Here is a 19,104-nt window from a genome sequence, read left to right as displayed (position 1 = left end):
GCCAGCAAACAAAAAACTTCTAGCATAGTAAGTTGCAGAACACACAATTCCTCTGAAGACTACTAGCTCTTAAAATCTTCAGTTATTAATATTGTGTATGTGAATCTTGAAATGTACTTTTACAGAAGTTGGAAAATTGGGGCTGGAGAGATCGTACAGGAGGTAAGGTACTTGCCTTACATACAAATGACCTGGGTTTAATCTCCAGCATCCCATATGGTCCGAGCACTGCCAGGAATGATTTCTGAGTGCAGAGCCAGAAGTAACCTCTGAGCATCACCAGATGTCAACCAAAAACAAAACCCCAAAAGTTGGAAAACATCAGACCCAAAGATGGTTCTTTAAAAAAAAGGCCTCTCCATCATTTTCTCATTTCTCCATGCTTCATGCTTCAGTAAAATCTCGGGTACTGAGATACCATAGTGTGCCATTAAAACTTCTATTATTTCAACTTTTTCTTTTAAAAATTAAGTGTTACACTGTCAATCTAACTTCATTTTCGTAAAGTATTAAACTGAGCTACTCATTTGGTCTTAAAAAAAAAAACCTCAGAAATAAAAACTTTCCAGTGCACGCATATGCTGCCAGAGCCTATGTGCCGCCTGTGCCCATGTTGCCCTCGTGTCCCCTCTTGAGATGTGCACTTTTATACTTTCATTTCTAATGCTGGGATGTATACTGGGGCTCTCTCTCCACTCTGGAGAAGCTCACGTTCTCTCTTGAGCATGTTATTCGCCTCCCCACCTATTCCTCAAAACTTCCAAATAAAATGTGTTATACTAAAAAAAAATAATAGAAAAAAAAGCCAGAAAACCCCCACAATTCCACCACAGTTCTCCCAAGGACGAACCAAGCACAGATCAGGAAGATTCTGTGAACAGATTCATTAGGTCCATCTAGCAGAACCTCTTGCTAACTACCACAATTCCCAGGCCATTCGAATTCTAGTTCACATTTGCTACCCATGGCCACTATTACCACTGGATCACAAAGTATTGTAGAATAGAGTTATTATAAATTATTATTGGGTAAATTAATTAAATTAATTAAAATAATGTGAACATTATCCAAACTGGAGTCAATTCTCTCAAAGCATTTTTGTTTCAAGAGTAACACAATGATATACCCAAGTGTAGCTGTAATTTGGAGCAAAAGGGGCAGTGATCTTAGAACCAAATAATCAGCTCTGAAATGACTGTTTAGGCAAGAGTAACACCCAAAAGGATCAGAGAGAGTACAGGAGGGTGCTCGCCTTACATGTGAGCCAACCCAAACTCAATCCCTGGCACCCCATATGGCCCCTTGACCCTACCAGGAATGATACCTGAGCAAAAGACAGGAGTAGCCTTTGAGGACTTCTGGGTGTGCCCCCAAACCAAAAAATAAAAGTGACACTGGAATCACTCCAACCTGTTTTTCAAGAAAAGGTGTGCAGCAGTACCTATTCTACCCCAAACTAAACTAATCCCACCCCCACCCCCCAATCTCCAGTCCTCTTGTTGCCAATTTTTCTCAGGACATTTATTATAGTACCTAATAACTACTGCGTTTGGATGTTAACTGATGCAAACTTACTACAAATGCTTTTAAAATGTTTATTTATATTAAGTAGGTAGAATGGTGCCAGAAATTTAAGTACTGGAACCCTTCTGCCCTCTTGTTCACATTTGTTTAGTACAAGAAGATTAACATTAAAGGAAGAAGAAGTAGAAAAAAATATATCCAGGGTAGTTAAATCCTCTAATTTACTACAACTAAACTGAAAATTTTGGCCCGATTTACATTTAAGTGAGCGTCTAACAAATTTACATTCCATTTAGTTGTTCTAGACCTGCGAAAAGGGAAGTGGACAACATTTATACTGCAAGACAGCAATCTTTTATTGAAACATTTTTTTGTCTAAAACTATGCATGAAGAGTCTTGTTCATAAATTAGGAAAGGTCTAACATCACTATTCCAAACCAGTATTTACAAAAAAAGTGAACCTGCTCTCTGCTTGATCACCAGGTTCAGAAAATTAAATTTTACACCAACTTAGTGTGGTTTTTGAAATTCTTCTGCCATCAACTTCCCAGCAATCCTTACAGAGTGGGGCGCAGTTTCTGACAGCAACATTCTTCATTCACCAGGAATGTTGAACCACAAGTGAAAAACAACAAAAAAAGCAAGTCATTCCAAGCAATTTCTATTTGCTTTCCAAAAGCATGCTTCATCTAATTCTCCCTTTCTATATAGATAGGTGGGAGACGGACACCCACAGAGTATAGTAGTGTTAAGTAAATTAACTCTTCAAAAAGTGAAAAGGTGGATTAGTGTATATGGATGAACTGCTGTGGATGGCACTAGCAAAGATAAAGTAAACTTTAAACCCAGATTAACAGGTACCCCCAACAACTGGCCATTTCAAATAGATACTTCTGGAATTAATCTGGATCACATGTGCATTATTTTACTTTCCAGTCAAATACACTGCAAAATGTTTTAAAGCAGTTACAGAATAGGTTTCTTAGAAATTCAAATCCAAATGTTAAATATTAAAAACTACTGAGTTATTAAACACGTTTCTGACAGTCTCCAATACGGTTGATGCCAGTAGGTAATTCTTATTTCCGTTGCCAGTAAGAAGGTTAATCTGTGTACACATAAAGACAGTAATACAAAGACTGGAGTGTCACCTGTCAAAACAATATCTAGGATGGAATTTTTAGCAAACAGTTGGGATGACAGGCAATTAGGATACCAGAGAAGGCAAAATTCACATAAATTAATTCCTAATTTGTGAAATCAATAAAATGTATACATAAATTGATAAATACTGTCTCCATAGATCACTAATTCCAAGGACTAGTTAGTAGTTAGTTTCTAACTAAATTATTACAGGACGTTCTGGAGTATGCTCTCTTCTTGTGATCAGTTTGTTCTGGCAAGGCTCCAACCTGCACTTGCCCATAAAAACAGCTCAGCAGGAGAAGGCTCTGAGGAAATCACTTCATTTATAAACTAGCCACAAAATAAGTGCCAGGATTGCAACCGCCAATGACAGGACAAGCACCAGGATACAGATCTTCTTACGGGACTTTTTCTGAGAAGAAAAATATGTAAACAGGACACATATGAAACCAGTAAAATTTTATACCTATGACTTCAAGAGGGCTTCATATATATTCCTTCCTGCAATTCAAAATTAACTATCTATGAAGGACTTTGCAGATTCCCATCCCAAAATCTCAACAGAATCTCAACACTAGGTAGTAGTACAAACTCCAATTCCAGGTTTCTAATATTTGTACATGTATATTTAAATAAAGCTTTTATGCATATAATAAACTTATGCTTTCTGTAGAAAATACAAACAGAAAGAAAACATAGATAAAAAGGCTGACTTTTTAAATGTTATTTGATATAACTGAGTGTTCTCTTTAATTTTTTTCTCAATATTTTTTGTTTTTTGGGCCACACCTGGCAGCGCTCAGGCATTATTCCTGGCTCTGCACTCAGGAATTACTCCTGGCGGGCTCAGTGAACCATATGGGATGCTGGAATCAAACCCTGGTCAGCCAGCCACATGCAAATCACACACCTACCCTACTATAGTATGAATCTGACCCCTGTTACAAATACTTTTTTTTATAATAGTTTTCTCATAAAGCTCTTTCAATTCCTTCTAGGTGCGCATGCACACACACACACACACACACACACACACACACACACACACATACACACACCCCACTTACTCATTTACTCTTTATTGAATGACACTAAATTTATCACTCTTTTTAAAAGTAAACAGTGGTATCATGTACAAATTTTTTAAAGAACATTTCCAGTCCTTAAGAAATGACAGAAACTGGAAGATGTTTAGCATGCTATATATTCCTAAAAAGTATGAATATCACCAAGAGGTGGTAAGAATCAGCTCTTTCATAATATGTGTATGCTGAGATAAAGACCCAGATCAGAATAACAAAACTGAAGGTTCAACTAGCACTCAGAATAACAAAACTGAAGATTCAAATAACACAGAAGAGTGTCACTTTAAAGAAGTAGAACAATGAACCTCTAGTCATATATATGTAACACCAAATGATAAACCCCTATTTATTCAAAAATAGCAATTGGAATTGATTATATATCCCACTGTGTGGTAACAGTCAACATAAAGTCCTACTTTGTATGTATTATCATCCTAATTGAAACAAATTTCAACTGTTTAGGATACAGAATTAGACTTAACCAAACAAGGTATCACTACCAAACAAGGTATCAGCTTTGTAGCTAATCTTTGATGTAAACTGATTAAGATACCTTTTTGTAGATCTTGCTACAAAGGAAAATAAACATAGAACTGGGACAGCAATTATGATGATGTGCCTCCAGCTTAAACTTAAGCAAAAGTCTATAGATGTGTTCAGTGTACCAGTGTGGTCTGATGGCCCATAAAGTGCAGCACAGACTGACTTTATGTGGTAATAGCTTTTACCTGGTAGTATGCAGCTCGCTGTAACTGGTCAGTGGCTCTTTCTACATGCACTTCTGAGCTTTCAACGTTGGCTTCTATGCTATCTGCAAAAACAGGACAGTGGATGTTTTGCCACACTTAGTTCAGCACTGTTGATGGAGCTCATTTGGGAAGTTATGGGTTCTGGTTTCACCACCAGCAAGTATGAAATCCAGGTATGAAATCCAAAGTTACTAATTATTAAAGTTAGCCCTATTCTCTGGAAATAAACACTGACACTAAAATTTAAGAGTAAAAGGTTACCAAGAGTTTATGAAAGGTTATCCGGGGCTACTCCTAGATCTCTCAGTGAAGTGGAAGTGCGGGTCACTCCCGGGCCAAGCTCAGGAACTGTGTGGGGTCAAGGAAGATAGTTCAAAGGGCTGGAACACCAACTAGCTTTGCATATAGGAGACCTGGGTTTGAATACAGAATTTGCCAAGCACTGCTGGGAGTGCCTTCTCACAGTCAAAAGATTATGAAGTATGCAAAACACACAGAGCAGGAAAAAAATGGACATATATATTATATACATATATAAATTATATATTTACATATATAAAGTGAGAGCAAAAATAAGGCAAATGGAGCCAAAGAGTTAGCTCAATGGACTGAGCACATACTTTGCAAACAGGAAGCCCAGATTTGATCTTCCAAGGCTAGGAGTAACTGACACCTCCTCCACCACAGATCTGGGAGTAGCCACTGAGAACCACTTAGGTGTGGCCTCCATATATATATTTTTATATATATATATATATGTGTGTGTGTGTGTGTGTGTGCGTGTGTACACACATACACACACACACAATGAAATACTATGCAGCTCTGAGAAAGAACAAAATCAGGCAACTCTGCCACAACTTGGATAGAAATCGAGGATCTCATGCTGGGTGAAGTCATTCAGAAGGAAAGGGAAACAGAATTATCTCTCATATTAGGCCTCAAAGATACACTGTGAGGAAGCAACAAAGGGTGAAAGGCAACACAATGGGATCAACACAACTGAATTTGTGTGTGGGGGGACTGTGGCCCATAAACAAGCAAGCAACAACAAGAAAACCTGGAAAGCTGTCAGCTGGCTCTAAGTAGCCAAAAACTTACCAAGAAGCTATTTTTAATATTTTGTTTTTTTCTTTTGGGGGGTGGGGCACACCTGGCATTGGTCAGAGCTTACTTCTGGTTTGCACTCAGGAATTCCTCCTGGATTGTGGGGTGCTGAGGATTGAACCAGTTGGCTGCGTGCTATATTATACCCACTATATTATTTCTCAGGCCCATGTGTAGGGGGGCTTACAGGGAAGAGTACTGGGGTCCTGAAGGGGGGGAGGTATGTACTGGTGATGGGTATGGTGTTGGAATTATGTACACAAGAAACTATCATTAACAATATCGTAAATCACAGAACCTCAGTCAATAAAAAAAGTTTAAAATATGAACCAATGGGGCCAGAGTGATAGTAAAGTGGCTAGGGCGTTTGCCTTGTATGTGGCCATCGCATATGGGTCCCCAAGAACCACCAGTAGTAATTCCTGAGTGCAGAGCCAGGAGTAACCCCTGAGCATTGCCAGGTGTGACCCAAAAAGTCAAAAAAAAAAAGAAAACTAAAAATTATTTCCAAATAAAGTGCTTTAAGAGCCACTAATGCCATAACTGTATAAATTTCTGGAGATAAGCTGGGCCAGAGAGATAGCACAGCAGGTAGGGTACTTGCCATGCACATAGCTAACCAGGGTTTTTTTTTTTTTGGCTTTTTGGGTCACACCTGGCGATGCACAGGGGTTACTCCTGGCTCTGCACTCAGGAATTACTCCTGGCGGTAGCTCAGGGGACCATATGGGATGCTGGGAATTGAACCCAGGTCAGCCGTGTGCAAGCCAAACGCCCTACCCGCTGTACTATCACTCCACCCCCGCTAACCAGGGTTTAATCCCTGACATCTCATATCGTCAGTCCCCAGAGCACAGTCAGGAGTGAGCCCCTAAGTAAGTGCAGAACCAGGAGTAATACCTGACCACTGCCCGGTGTGGCCCCCAAATAAAACAAACAAGCAATGACAACAACAAAAAATCTGGGAAGCAGTCAGCTTGCTCTAAGTAGCCCAAAATTTACCAAGAAGTTATTGAAAAAATCTATCAGCTGAGTAGTCAGAGAGGCCTCACTTTTACTTATGCCCTTCATTTAAAAAATTAATTGTTGGGGCTGGAAAGAGAATACGGTGGATAGGGTGCTTACCCTTAGAGGCCCACTTTCCCCAGCATCATGGACCTCTGACCTCTGCCAGGAATAATCCCTGAGTGCAGGCCCAGGAATAAACCCTGAGCAATGCCAGGTGTGACCCCACAATAAAAAATAAAACAAAAAACACACGAAAGATTTTAACAAATGTAGTTTCTGACCAATTACATTGGTCATTGTAAGACAGTTGCTCAGAAAATACAACTAGTATTTTTTAAATATCATTCATTCCTAAATCCCTAAAATATATTTTACTAACATTCTGGCCTAAAAATACTATCAATTCACCTGAGGTTAAAGATATCAATAATACATACCAATCAGATCACCCTGATCATGGATCATCATGGCCAAATCTTTAAATATCTGATTGACATCCAAAATGTCAGCCTAAGGAACACAAGAAACAAGTGACATTTAGTAATAGTTCAAAGGACATTTACTTTGCTTAACAAAATTTTAGCTTATTAATGCAACCCATTTTTAAAAAAAATTTTTTATTAGTGAAACGCCATGAGGTACAGTTATAGACTTATAAATTTTTGTGCTTGGGTTTCAGTTATACAATGATCAAGTACCCATCCCTCCACCAGTGCCCATCCTCCACCACCACGGGTCCCAGCAACCCCCCCAACCCCCCTTCCCCCCCCCCCCCCCGCCCCGTCCCACCCTGCCTCTGTGGCAGGGCATTCCCCCTTGTTCTCTCTCTCTTTTGGGTACTGTGTTTTGCAAGAGAGGCATCGAGTGGCAATCATGTTTGGTCTATAGACTACTTTTAGCATGATAGCACAGCGGGTAGGGCGTTCGCCTTACAAGCGGCAAACATGGCCGACCCGAGTTTGATTCCTCCACTCCTCTCGGAGAGCCCGGCAAGCTACCGAGAGTATTTGATATGCCAAACACAGTAACAACAAAGTCTCCAATGGAGACGTTACTGGGCCCGCTCGAGCAAATCGACGATCAACGGGAGGGCCTTTACCTTTACCTTTACCTCCTACCCTAGGAGGATCCTCACAACACCCCTTATTTGGTGCTCTCTTCTCTATCTGAGCTTCCTTTTCACCTAGCACATGTGGCTGGCCTTCAAGTCATGGAGCAAAATTCCTGGTACTAATCTCAGCCATTCCTGGGTGTTAGTCTCCCTTTTTGTTGCTTTATGTTACCCAGATGAACGCAATCTTTCTGTGTCTATCCCGCTCTTTCTGACTCATTTCGCTTAACATGATACGTTCCATGTAGTACCACTTGTATGTAAATTTCATAACTTCATCTTTTCTAACAGCTACATAGTACTCCATTGTGTAAATGTACCGAAGTTTCTTTAACCAGTCATCTGTTCTTGGGCATTCAGGTTTCTTCCAGTTTCTGGCTATTGTAAAGAGTGCTGCAATGAACAAACAATTGCAGACGTCACTTCGACTATACCTTTTTGCCTCTCTGGGATATATTCCCAGGAGTGCTATAGCTGGGTCAAATGGGAGATCAAATTCTAATTTTTTGAGAATCGTCCATACTGTTTTCCAAAAGGGTTGGACCAGCCGGCATTCCCACCAGCAGTGAAGGAGGGTCCCTTTCTCGCCACATCCGCACCAGCACCGGTTGCTTTTGTTCTTGTAGATGTGGGCCAGTCTCTGTGGTGTGAAATGATATCTCATTGTTGTTTTGATCTGCATCTCTTTGATGATTAGTGATGTAGAGCATTTTCTCATGTGCCTTTTTGCCATTCGGATTTCTTCTTTGCGAAAGTTTCTGTTCATTTCCTTGCCCCATTTTTTGATGGGGTTGGGTGATTTCTTCTTGGGGAGTTCAACCAGTACCTTGTATATCCTTGATATCAACCCCTTGTCGGATGTGTATTTGGTGAATATCCTTTCCCATTCTGTAGGCTGTCTTTGTATTTTGGTCACTGTTTCTTTTGAGGTGCAGAAGCTTCTTAGTTTAAGACAGTCCCATTTGTCTATCTCTGTTTTCACTTGCTCGGCCAGTGGTGTGACATCTTTGAAGATACCATTAGCTTCAATATCATGGAGAATTTTGCCAACTTTGTCTTCAATAAAACCTCTTTAATAAACTGTGCTGGCAAAACTGGACGGCTAAATGCAAAAAAGTGGGCTCAGATCTCTGCCTAATGCCATGCACAAAAGTAAGATCGAAATGGATTTATGACCTCAATATCAGACCGGAATCCATAATGCAACCCATTTTTAAGTCTTATAAATCATGCTTTCTACAAAACAAATGATAATCAAATTTTACTGAATTCTAACCACATGCAGGATGACTCCTGGAGTTTGTCAACTACACAGGACTCTCAGTCTTGATGAGAACTTGATCCTCTTTCCCAACTCGTATCTTAAAGACTGTTTCACTAAAGTACTCTGGAGCTCATTTGCCAACGTGGCTTGGCGCAAGCCTCAGGCAACCACAAGAAAACGTCGGAGCTTGCAAAGCAGTGCAGAGAAGCAATAAAGGAAAACCTCAAAGAGCAGCAGTGCTGGCCGATGCGGCAGAAGCTGGGAAAAGCATTCGCAATGTCCGCCTGTCCTTCGCCAACTACAAGACCAAGATGACTGCCCTCCGATGTCCTGATGGATCTATCGCATCTTCTAGAACGGCAATGGAGAAGATTATTCATGACTTCTACTCAGATCTCTTCAATAGCCATGTCCACCTGCCCACATACCAAATTCCACAGGATGAATATGTCGTTCCCAACGTTCTCTCTTCTGAAATCCTACATACCATTTCGTCGGTAAAGAAGCAAACAGCACCTGGCCCAGACAAGGTCAGAACCAAAAACCTGAAGAATCTGCCATCAGTACTCATCAATACACTGTCTCGGCTCTTCACACGCTACCTGTCTGAATGGAAGGTTCCGTCCCAATGGAAAACCAGCAGGACTGTACTACTGTACAAGAAGGGAGACATCCACGACATTGGCAACTATCGCGAGATCTGCTTGTTGTCTGTCGTCTACAAGCTGTTCACTCGAGTCATCCTAAATAGGATTGGCAGAACACTAGATGAAGGACAACCATGTGAGCAAGCCGGGTTCCGCAAAGGATTCAGTACAATCAACCATATCCACACAATAACCAAGCTCATTGAGATTTCTCGGGAGTTCAAGATGCCGCTCTGTCTAACGCTCATTGATTTAAAGAAGGCCTTTGATTCTGTTGAGATGGAAGCAGTCATCAAAGCCCTACCCACACAGGGCATTCAAACTCAATACATCAGGATCCTCCATGAGCTGTATTACGAATTCACTACCGGGATCTACCATTCTACAAATAAGTGATCCTCCATGTTAAGAGAGGGGTTCAACAGGGTGATACCATTTCACTGAAACTCTTCAGGGCCACCCTCGAGACCGTCATGCGATAACTGGAATGGGAAGGAATGGGAGTGAAGATAGACGGTCGGCAACTACACCACCTCCACTTCGCTGATGACATTGTTCTAATAACACCAAACATTAGCCAAGCAGCACAAATACTGGCCGACTTCGACCGTGAATCTCACGAAGACAATGTTTATGAGAAACTGTCTCGTTCCTGACACTCGATTCACTCTCAATGGAACGACCATCTCCGAATGCAACAGTTATGTGTACCTAGGTCAAGAAGTCAACATGATGAATGACCTGGCACCTGAGTTGTGCAGGAGGAAGAGAGCGACTTGGAATGCCTTCAAGAGCGTCAAAGAAATAGCTAAGAGGACGAAGAACCTCTGGCTCCGTGCATATCTCTTTGATTCCACTGTTCTTCCTGCATTAACATATGCCTCAGAGACCTGGGCCCTACGAAAAACAGGATGAGAATGCTATTCGGGTCTCCCAAAGAGGAATCGAAAGAGCTATCCTTGGAGTATGACACTTCACTCAATGAAAGAAAGAATCCGGAGTTCCGACCTCCATCAACGATCAAGAATCAAGGACACTGTCTTGTTTGCCAAGGCGTTGAAAATCAGATGGGCTGGACATGTAATGAGATTTGGAGACAACCGCTGGACTAGAGCCATTACCGACTGGGTTCCACAGGATGTCAAAAGATCGCGTGGCTGCCTACCTATGAGATGGTCAGACTTCTTCAAGATCCTGAACAATTGGTTTAAGGCTGTTTGTGTTCCTAGAATGAGCAGATGCCATTGGGCTACACTAGCATGCAACAGGGACGGTTGGAGACGTTACTGGCGCCTGCTCAAGCAAATCGATGAGTAACGGGATGTCAAGTGATCAAATCACTAAAGTACTAGCTACAATTTGGGATTAAACTTTGGGGTACACAAAAATAAGAGAAAAGTCCTCCAGCCTGCCTTTATGCTGGGCTACTTAAGTTCATCTAACCTCAAAGTTGGCATTGAGGTTTAAAGATAAAGTTTTACATTTTTTAAAACGATGACAAAATACACATTAAAAAATCTGTCACTTTATGGAGCCAGAATGATAGGACAGCGGTTATAGCGTTTGCCTTGCAATAAGGCTGATCTGGCTGGGTTCGGTAGCTGGCACCCCATATGGCCCCAGAGCCCAGGTGGCAATGTTCTGATACTGGTGTGATGGGGTTGAGATCTGAGGTCAGGAGAACTGTACACACGGAATTTGATCATGGCTGACTATAAAGCTGGGTGCTGTGAATAACACTGTAAATTACAGTACTGCAATAAAGAAATTTTTTTGTTTTAAATCTGTCACTTTAACAGATTTTTTAAAAGATGGAATGGTGGGCCAGAGAAATCAGGGGCAGGGTGATGCTTTACATAGAGAAGGCCCAGTGTTTGTGATCCCCACACCACATGCTTTCATTTGATTCTAAGCACAGCACAGACTCCTGAGCTCTGCCAGTTGTGGCCCCACAACAAAAGAGAAAAAGAAGACAACAGGATGGCTTAATAAATTTGCATGTTTTCCTTGCAGAGTCCATTCTCCTCTGTGCCATTTCAATTTTGGTATATATGCTCTGGAGTGAAACAGTCTTGCATAATTTCACCATTCCCTGAAGCTGCCACGTATTCTATTGTGTATATATAACACAACTTGACAAACCACTCGTTTGTCATTGAATATCTAAGTTGATTCCATAGATTAGCTATTGTACTGACTGCAGCAATGAATAATAATGTGCTTATGTTCTTTGAGAGAGTTTTTTTTCTTTTTGTCTTTGCATTTTTGGACCACACCTGGTGATGTTCAAGGGTTACTCCTGGTTCTGCACTCAGGAATTACTCCTGGCAGTGCTTGGGGAACCATGTGGGATGCCAGGGACCGAACCTGGGTCAGTTGCATGCAAGGCAAATGCCCTACCCACTGTACTATTACTCCAGCCCTGAGACAGTGTTTTTATGTCTTGGGGGTAGATATCCAAAAGTGGAAATGTTGGGTCATAAAGCAGTTCAATTCTAAGTTTACTAAGCACTCTTCATACTGTTTTCCACAGGAGTTGTACCAGACAACAGTTCCACCAGCAGCAGAAGAGAGTTCCTTTTTCACCACATCTCTGCCAACAAATTGTTCCTAATATATTTCAAATGTGCCATTCTCACTGGTGTGAGATGGTATCTCACTGTCGTCTTGATTTGGATTTCTCTAATAAGTGATGCTTATTTCTCTAATAAGTGATTTTTTTCATGTGCCTACTGGCTATCCTCTGAGACAGTCTGGTTTCATAGTTTCCGTTTTTAGTCTTAAGGCAATGTCTGGTTTGATTCTCAGGGGACCATGTGGTGCGAGGGATCAAATCCAGGCCTCGCTCATGAAAGTACGTACTTCTGCCCTTCAAGTCATCTTGTAGAGTTACCTTACCTGAAGCGGTAAGACAGTCTAGTGAGTAATCTGTGTTCCCTGAATTCTCCATGAAGGCCATATAAAATATGGCAATGCAGGAAAAGATTTGGACATTATTTAACACCACAATCAATATTCTAACAGGTCAAATTCACCATGATTACACTGCGACATAATTGGCAAATTACAGGAAAGAATTATTTCATGCTTTCCCAGAATCAGTCAGAGAAAATGCAGATGAATTAGAGTGCAAATACACTGAGTCAAAAAATGTGATGTAGCTCTCACCTCCAGCTGCCGAATTGCCGTTTCCCTCTCTTTAATAAGTTCCAGATCCTGCTCAGTGATGGCCACCTCATCCTCCTGGCTCTGCATCTGGTTCCAGTCCTCATGGCTGCAGGGAGAGGAAGCACAACAGTTGATTCCTCCTCCTCTATAAGGTGTGCACAAGGCACAGCTCTACCCCTTCAGTCAGCACCCAAAGCCCCTCTCAACTCCTCTGATAACAATACAAAGTCCCTCAGGGCCACATTCTTCATACCAAGAGGCAATATTAATAAAAGCACTATCAATTAATTTCATTCTCAACAAAAGAATGTCTGCTTCCCTGGGAAAAAGGAGAGGAAGCAAGACTGTGAGGGATGAGACTCCTTGACCTTTCCTTGTAGGGGACACTCTCAGCAATCTTGCTAGCACCAGCCAGAAAAGGAAAGAGCACAGAAATCTGAAGAGGGTGAAGTACTCTGGAACTTTCTTTCAAGGTACTTGGAAGCATATGCTGTGTGGCATCTTGGGAGTTAAGTGGGTGGAAGACCAGCAGGAGAATCGGTGCTTGATCCATCAGTCCCAACAAAATTGCATGACCCGGTTTTCAAGATTAGCCCTGAGGTTATGCTTTGAGTTAAATGTCTCTTAGCAGAAAACCAAAGCAAAAGCTAATAAAGTGTTGCAACTCTTCGTTAAAGGTGCCACCTTTGGAAGAAAGGCACACCACACGTTGTACATTAATGCTTTAAAATCACAGTATTAAGCATTTGTCCAACATAAATCATACATCATCTCCACAACATTTAAAAATTTTCCTCCATGTGATAAACATACCAAATTAAATAAGCTCTGGTAGTGGGTGTGCTGTAGCAGCACTGTATTCTTAAAACATAACTAATGGAGCAATTAGACTACAGTGGCTTGCATGAGGCCAACCTGGGTTTAATTCATGCACCCCATATGAATCCCTATACCTGCGAAGAGTGATTCCTGAGCAAAGAGCCAGGAGCACTGCTGGATTTGGCCTCAAAACTAAAAAAAAAAACCCCAAAAACCCAAAACATTAACACCACTGTAAATCACTGTACCTAAATGGAAATAAATAACTGTATGGTAGAGTCTCTCAGGCCTTTGGGGTGCTCACTGTACAGTGGGGGTGTCAGGGAGTGGGGGAAATAAATACGCATCTATAATAAAACATTTGAAATTCTGAAATAATACTGTGCACACATCTTTTTCCTTTTTTTGTGGGGAGGAGTTGGGCATTCCTGGCTCTGTGCTCAGGAGGATCATGTGTGGTGCAGGGATTTGAACCAGTGGAGGTGGAAGGTAAGGCAAGAGCCCTAATTCCTGAAGTGTCTCTCAGACTTGCTTCTTTCCTTTTTCAAAATGCTCTTGAGCCACACCCAGCAGTACTGGGGGCTGCTCCCAGCTCAGTGGTCCCCAAAAGAGGTTGTTCCTGGCATGTTCAAGGAACCGTGCAGTGCTGGGTAGTATGGAACCAAAGCCTCTTGTATGCAAAACATGCACTCAGCCCTTTAGACTCCCTCTGACCTCATTACTTGACTTCCATGGGATAAGTTACTTCAGTTTGGAGAAGTTAAGAAAGGATATGTCTCTAGACATAAATTGTTTGCTTTTTTGTTTAATGTACCTAGTAAGGGCTGGAGCAATAGCACAGCGGTAGGGCGTTTGCCTTGCAAGCGGCCAACATGGCCAACCCGAGTTCGATTCCTCCGCCCCTCTCGGAGAGCCCGGCAAGCTACCGAGAGTATCTCGCCCGCACAGCAGAGCCTGGCAAGCTCCCCATGGCGTATTCGATATGCCAAACAGTAACAACAAGTCTCACGATGGAGACGTTACTGGGCCCACTCGAGCAAATCAATGAACAACGGGAGGACCGTGACCATGACCATACCTAGTAAGAATGAGCTTCATTTTAGAGATGTTTGAGCAAACTGAGATCTGAGAACTCTTAACTGATATAGAGTTTCTATTCTGTGATTTCTGGGTTTGTACTTATTCTTTCTGAGTTAATGCAACCTCAGATATCTGAGGTTTCTTGGAGCTTTTTCTCTCTCAACATTTTCCTGGGGATTGAAACCAGGGCCTCACACATGCAAGGCACATGTTCTATTGCTGAACTACATCCCTGATGTGTCTGGAATATTGATTCACCTTAAAATTATTCCTCTCATAATTCACAGATCTCAGAAGTTTTGGTTTTTAAACTTTATTTGGTGGGTTTTATTTCTGAACCTAGGCATCCCTATATTTTTCCTTTACACTTTTCAATTTTTAAAACAGAAACTTGAGTACAAAGTACAGAAATCCATTCTCAACTCTCCAGCAGATTTTCTGAGTAATTTCTTTACCTGTCAAATGAGACGAGCTGCTCCTCTCTTTGCCTCTCCTCTGCCTAGAAAACAGCCAGTATTAATGTTGCTGTTATCCAGAAATAGAACACACACAAATGCGCGCGTGCACAGAACAATAGTTTTTCTTGGCTCCCATAGGATCTGGTACAGGTATCTTGTTTTTACATTTTATTCAGTTTTTGTACTGTTGAAAAACAAACCCATGGTCTCATATATGTAAGGCATGTATTCTACCATTGAACCACACCACTGGCCTCCAACAGTAACTGGAACAAGATACAACTAGGAAATGTCTAGGAAGTACTTGAAAGCACATCTGTACTCCAGTGTGAGACTAGAGCCCAGCAGATGGAACAGAATGGAGGGCCCAGGTAGGAGAGAAGGATAAAATAACGATGATAACCTATTATTACAACACTTGAAAGGAAGGGTCAGAGAGAGAATACAGTATGGATAATACTACACTCTATACTGTATGATAGCTCTGGCCCTACTTTTTATTTTAAAAACAAACTAAGAGGGGTCAGGAAAATGGGTCAATGGTACAACTCCTGACTTGCAGGCACGAGACTGAGCGTTTGATATCCAACATTGTCCTACATTACTGAATGTAATTCCAGAGGCACTGTCATCGCAATCCCCAGACACACAACTGTGCAAATCCCTGGACATAGTAACTAAAAGAAGGGAAGAAAATAAAAACTCGAAGAAACAAAAAGAGGCCAAGGAGATAGCGCGAATGGTAGAGTACATGCCTAGCACATGTGAGGTCCTGAGTTCAATCTCTATCACATTCTTCTCCCCCACTCCTGACACCACTGGGTGTTCCCTTGGTCCACAGCACTGCTGGGGTAGAGAAGTGCTGGGAGTCACTCCTGGATAACACTCCTCAAACTGCTCTGCTGAAAGCGAGTCTTAGTTTTAAAAGTAGGGAAAGGAGAATTTTTTTAAAAAAAATCCTGTTAAAAAGAATAATCTACTGGGGCAAGAGAGATAGTACAGTGGTAAGGCATTTGCTTGCATTGTGGCTGACCTGGGTTTAATTCTCTGTGTCCCATATGGTCCCCTGAGCATGCCAGGAGTGGATCCTGAGTGCAGAGGCAGGAGTACCCCCTGACCCCAAAACAAGTAAAAAAAAAATCAAAAATCGATTTCCACTTAATTTTGATTCTTCTGAATCTGGTCCACAATCTTGGTGCTGGGGTAGGGTAATAAAGTGAGGTGACCATCTTGGGAGATAATATGCTACTGGGAGTTAAATCTGGGGCTCCCACATGGAAGGCATGTGATCCAGCCCTTTGAAACATCTCCCCAGCCCTACACCCTTTTCATGAAAATAGTAATTTGAAGGAGCAACAGAGGGCCCAAGAGAACACATAGAGAAAGCACGATCAACAGGAAAGCTCGATCCCCAGGGTACTACAGAGTTGTCCTGAGTACTGCCAGAGGTGAACCCCAAGCATACTGGAGAGGTAGATTCTAAATACCATTGTGTGTAGCATAAACCCCCACCCCCACCCCAGAAAAAAAGGAACAAAATGAAGACAAGTTCAAAATTTCATCCACTCAGAACAAGTTTTGTTTTTGTTTTTTGGCTATACTTAGCAGAGTATGGCCAAAAAGGCTACGCCTGGCTCAGTGCTCAGATGCTAGGGATTCAATCTGGGCCTCTAGCCTGCAAAACATGTGCATTGTGTCTTTTTTAACTTTTTATCCCAATAAAGAAACAAAACACTGCCAGTGTTCTAAAGCATTGCTATGTGTTTTGGTCTATACAAGCCCTTCTCCTTTACAGTAGACATTATCCTGACATTGTGAGAATTCATTTTTTGGGTTTTTTTTAATGGTTTATTTTTGTTTGGGGGCCAAACCTGGCAATTCTCAGAGGCTACTCCTAGCTCAGTGCTTGGGGGAACTCCTAGGTCATTCTTATAGTTTTATTGAGTTAATTTATTTTCGAGGTGCTGGGAATTGAACCCAGAATCCCACACCTACAATGTAAGTGCTCTTCTCAGTTACATCCCCAGCCCTTTTTTGGTACTTTTAAAATAGTATGTATAGGAGCCAGACAAATGGTTTAGTGGGTAGGGTGTTTGCTTTGCATGTGGCTAAACCTGGGTTTAATCCTTGGGATCACTTATGGTCCCCCAAGCACTGCCAGGAGTGACCCTTGGGTGCAGAGCCCGGAGTAAGACCTGAGTACCACTGAGCATGGCCCTGAACAAAACAAAATGATATATATCCTTCTAAATAAATTTTAAACTTTATTTGAATGGAATTATACTGTTATTCCTTTCGTGTTTTGATGAGACCACTTTGGATTATAAACGGTCCATGTCTGATGGCTAAATGAAATAGGTTTGTTCATTTCCTTTGCAGAATGATATTATAGTATGTAATACTTCAGTATATAAACATATTTTCTCTCTTGTTTCATTGGCAATGCTGAGGATAGAACGAAAGTCTCATGCATGTAAAAGCATGACTTTAAATTACTGAGTCATAGTATCAACGCTATCTTTTCTATCTGATGGACATTTGAACATTTCTGATTTTTGTCTACTATAAACACTTCAATAAACATTCTTGTATATGTATGTTGAGACACACATGTACAGTCTTATGTAGCATAGAAATGCTAGGTCAATGCACGTGTTCTGAAAACACAATTAAATGACCTCCCAGAGATTTTCCTAATTTTCACACTATTGTGTCAAGTAGGAAAGTTCCTGTGGCCAACCCCAGCAGCCTTTGTGAAGCCACGTAGAGCTGTGGAATAATTTGGGCCTCCAGCATGCAATGTCCTGTCATAGTCCTTTAAGACATCACCTCCTGCTCCATCCCCACACCCCCCCGCCCCAGCCTTGACCAAATCCAGAACCTCAAACCTGCAAGGCATGAGCTCTATCGCTAAGCCACATTCCAAATTCATATTTTACTTTTTTTTTACATAGTTTATACCATCCTGGCTTTTCTACAGCAGTTAATATCTATGTTTATTATTGGGGGGACAGTAAACAATGATTAATGCTCAAAGTGGGGGGGAGGGAACCTGGCAAAAAACATCCTGAAATTGCAAAGGTTTTCTTTTGGGAATAAACTTACAGAAAGGCGAGATCCAGCTCTTGCTCTGGCAATACTCTCCTTTTCCTTTTCAGATACCCTTCTCTGCACAGCCTGGAAATTGTTTAAGGCTGCAGAGAAGTCATTCATGAGACGTTCTTTCTGAAGTTTCTGCTGGCGCTAAAAAAAAAGAAATAAACAAGAACTTGACATTTCATAATAACTCAGATTTATATGGTTTTAATTACCATTAAACAAAAACTATGTCCTAAAGATTTCCAAATAGGAAAAGTACTACAAAATAAAATTATCCTCAAACTAATAAAGTTTGTTCTTTGTTAGCCCTAATCCCTGGGTTAGTACTATAGGCCAAGCCAAGAAAATTTTTTCTCATTACATTCTGACAAATCTGGGAAGTGGGTATAGTGCCGTTTACTTTGCACAATATCTCTGAATTGCAGGGACCTTCAATTCAGGGTTTTGATTCCCTTGGATGCAGATTAAATACATAGATTGTTGGCTGGGGTTGGGGGATTGGTTGTGGGTATTTCTTTTGTTTTCTTTTTTTTTTTTTGCTTTTTTGGGGTCACACCTGATGATGCACAGGGGTTACTCCTGGCTCTGCACTCAGGAGCTACTCCTGGTGGTGCTCAGGGGACCATATGGGATGCTGGGAATTGAACCCGGGTCGGTCGGCCGCGTGCAAGGCAAACGCCCTACCTGCTGTGCTATCTCTCCAGCCCCTTGTTTTTGTTTTTTAATGTTAAAACTTGATTCATCTCGGTTCAGAGCTCTCCTGAAAACCACGAGTTATTTACCTGGAAAGGTTTAAAATTTTTGAATATTTGAAAAGGGTATTTTGTATCTATCTTCA

General features: G+C 41.4%; 1 protein-coding gene across 1 annotated transcript in view; it reads right to left on the bottom strand.

Moving 5' to 3' along the window:
* Window positions 1-1,581: 1,581 nt before the first annotated feature.
* STX12 (syntaxin 12) overlaps window positions 1,582-19,104 on the bottom strand; it is a 42,249-nt gene continuing 24,726 nt past the window's right edge. Inside the window, exons 4-9 of the mRNA XM_056122594.1 lie at window positions 18,273-18,410; window positions 15,165-15,208; window positions 12,811-12,916; window positions 7,058-7,130; window positions 4,485-4,567; window positions 1,582-3,083 (exon numbers count right to left, since the gene is read on the bottom strand). Coding sequence (XP_055978569.1) covers window positions 2,991-3,083; window positions 4,485-4,567; window positions 7,058-7,130; window positions 12,811-12,916; window positions 15,165-15,208; window positions 18,273-18,410 — 537 coding nt within the window. The 3' untranslated portion in view covers window positions 1,582-2,990. The remainder of the gene's footprint in view (window positions 3,084-4,484; window positions 4,568-7,057; window positions 7,131-12,810; window positions 12,917-15,164; window positions 15,209-18,272; window positions 18,411-19,104) is intronic.

This window comes from Sorex fumeus, unplaced genomic scaffold, assembly GCF_029834395.1.
Source record: "Sorex fumeus unplaced genomic scaffold, SorFum_2.1 ptg000047l, whole genome shotgun sequence".
NCBI classification, from domain to species: Eukaryota; Metazoa; Chordata; class Mammalia; order Eulipotyphla; family Soricidae; genus Sorex; species Sorex fumeus.
This window is presented reverse-complemented; position numbering and strand designations above follow the sequence as displayed.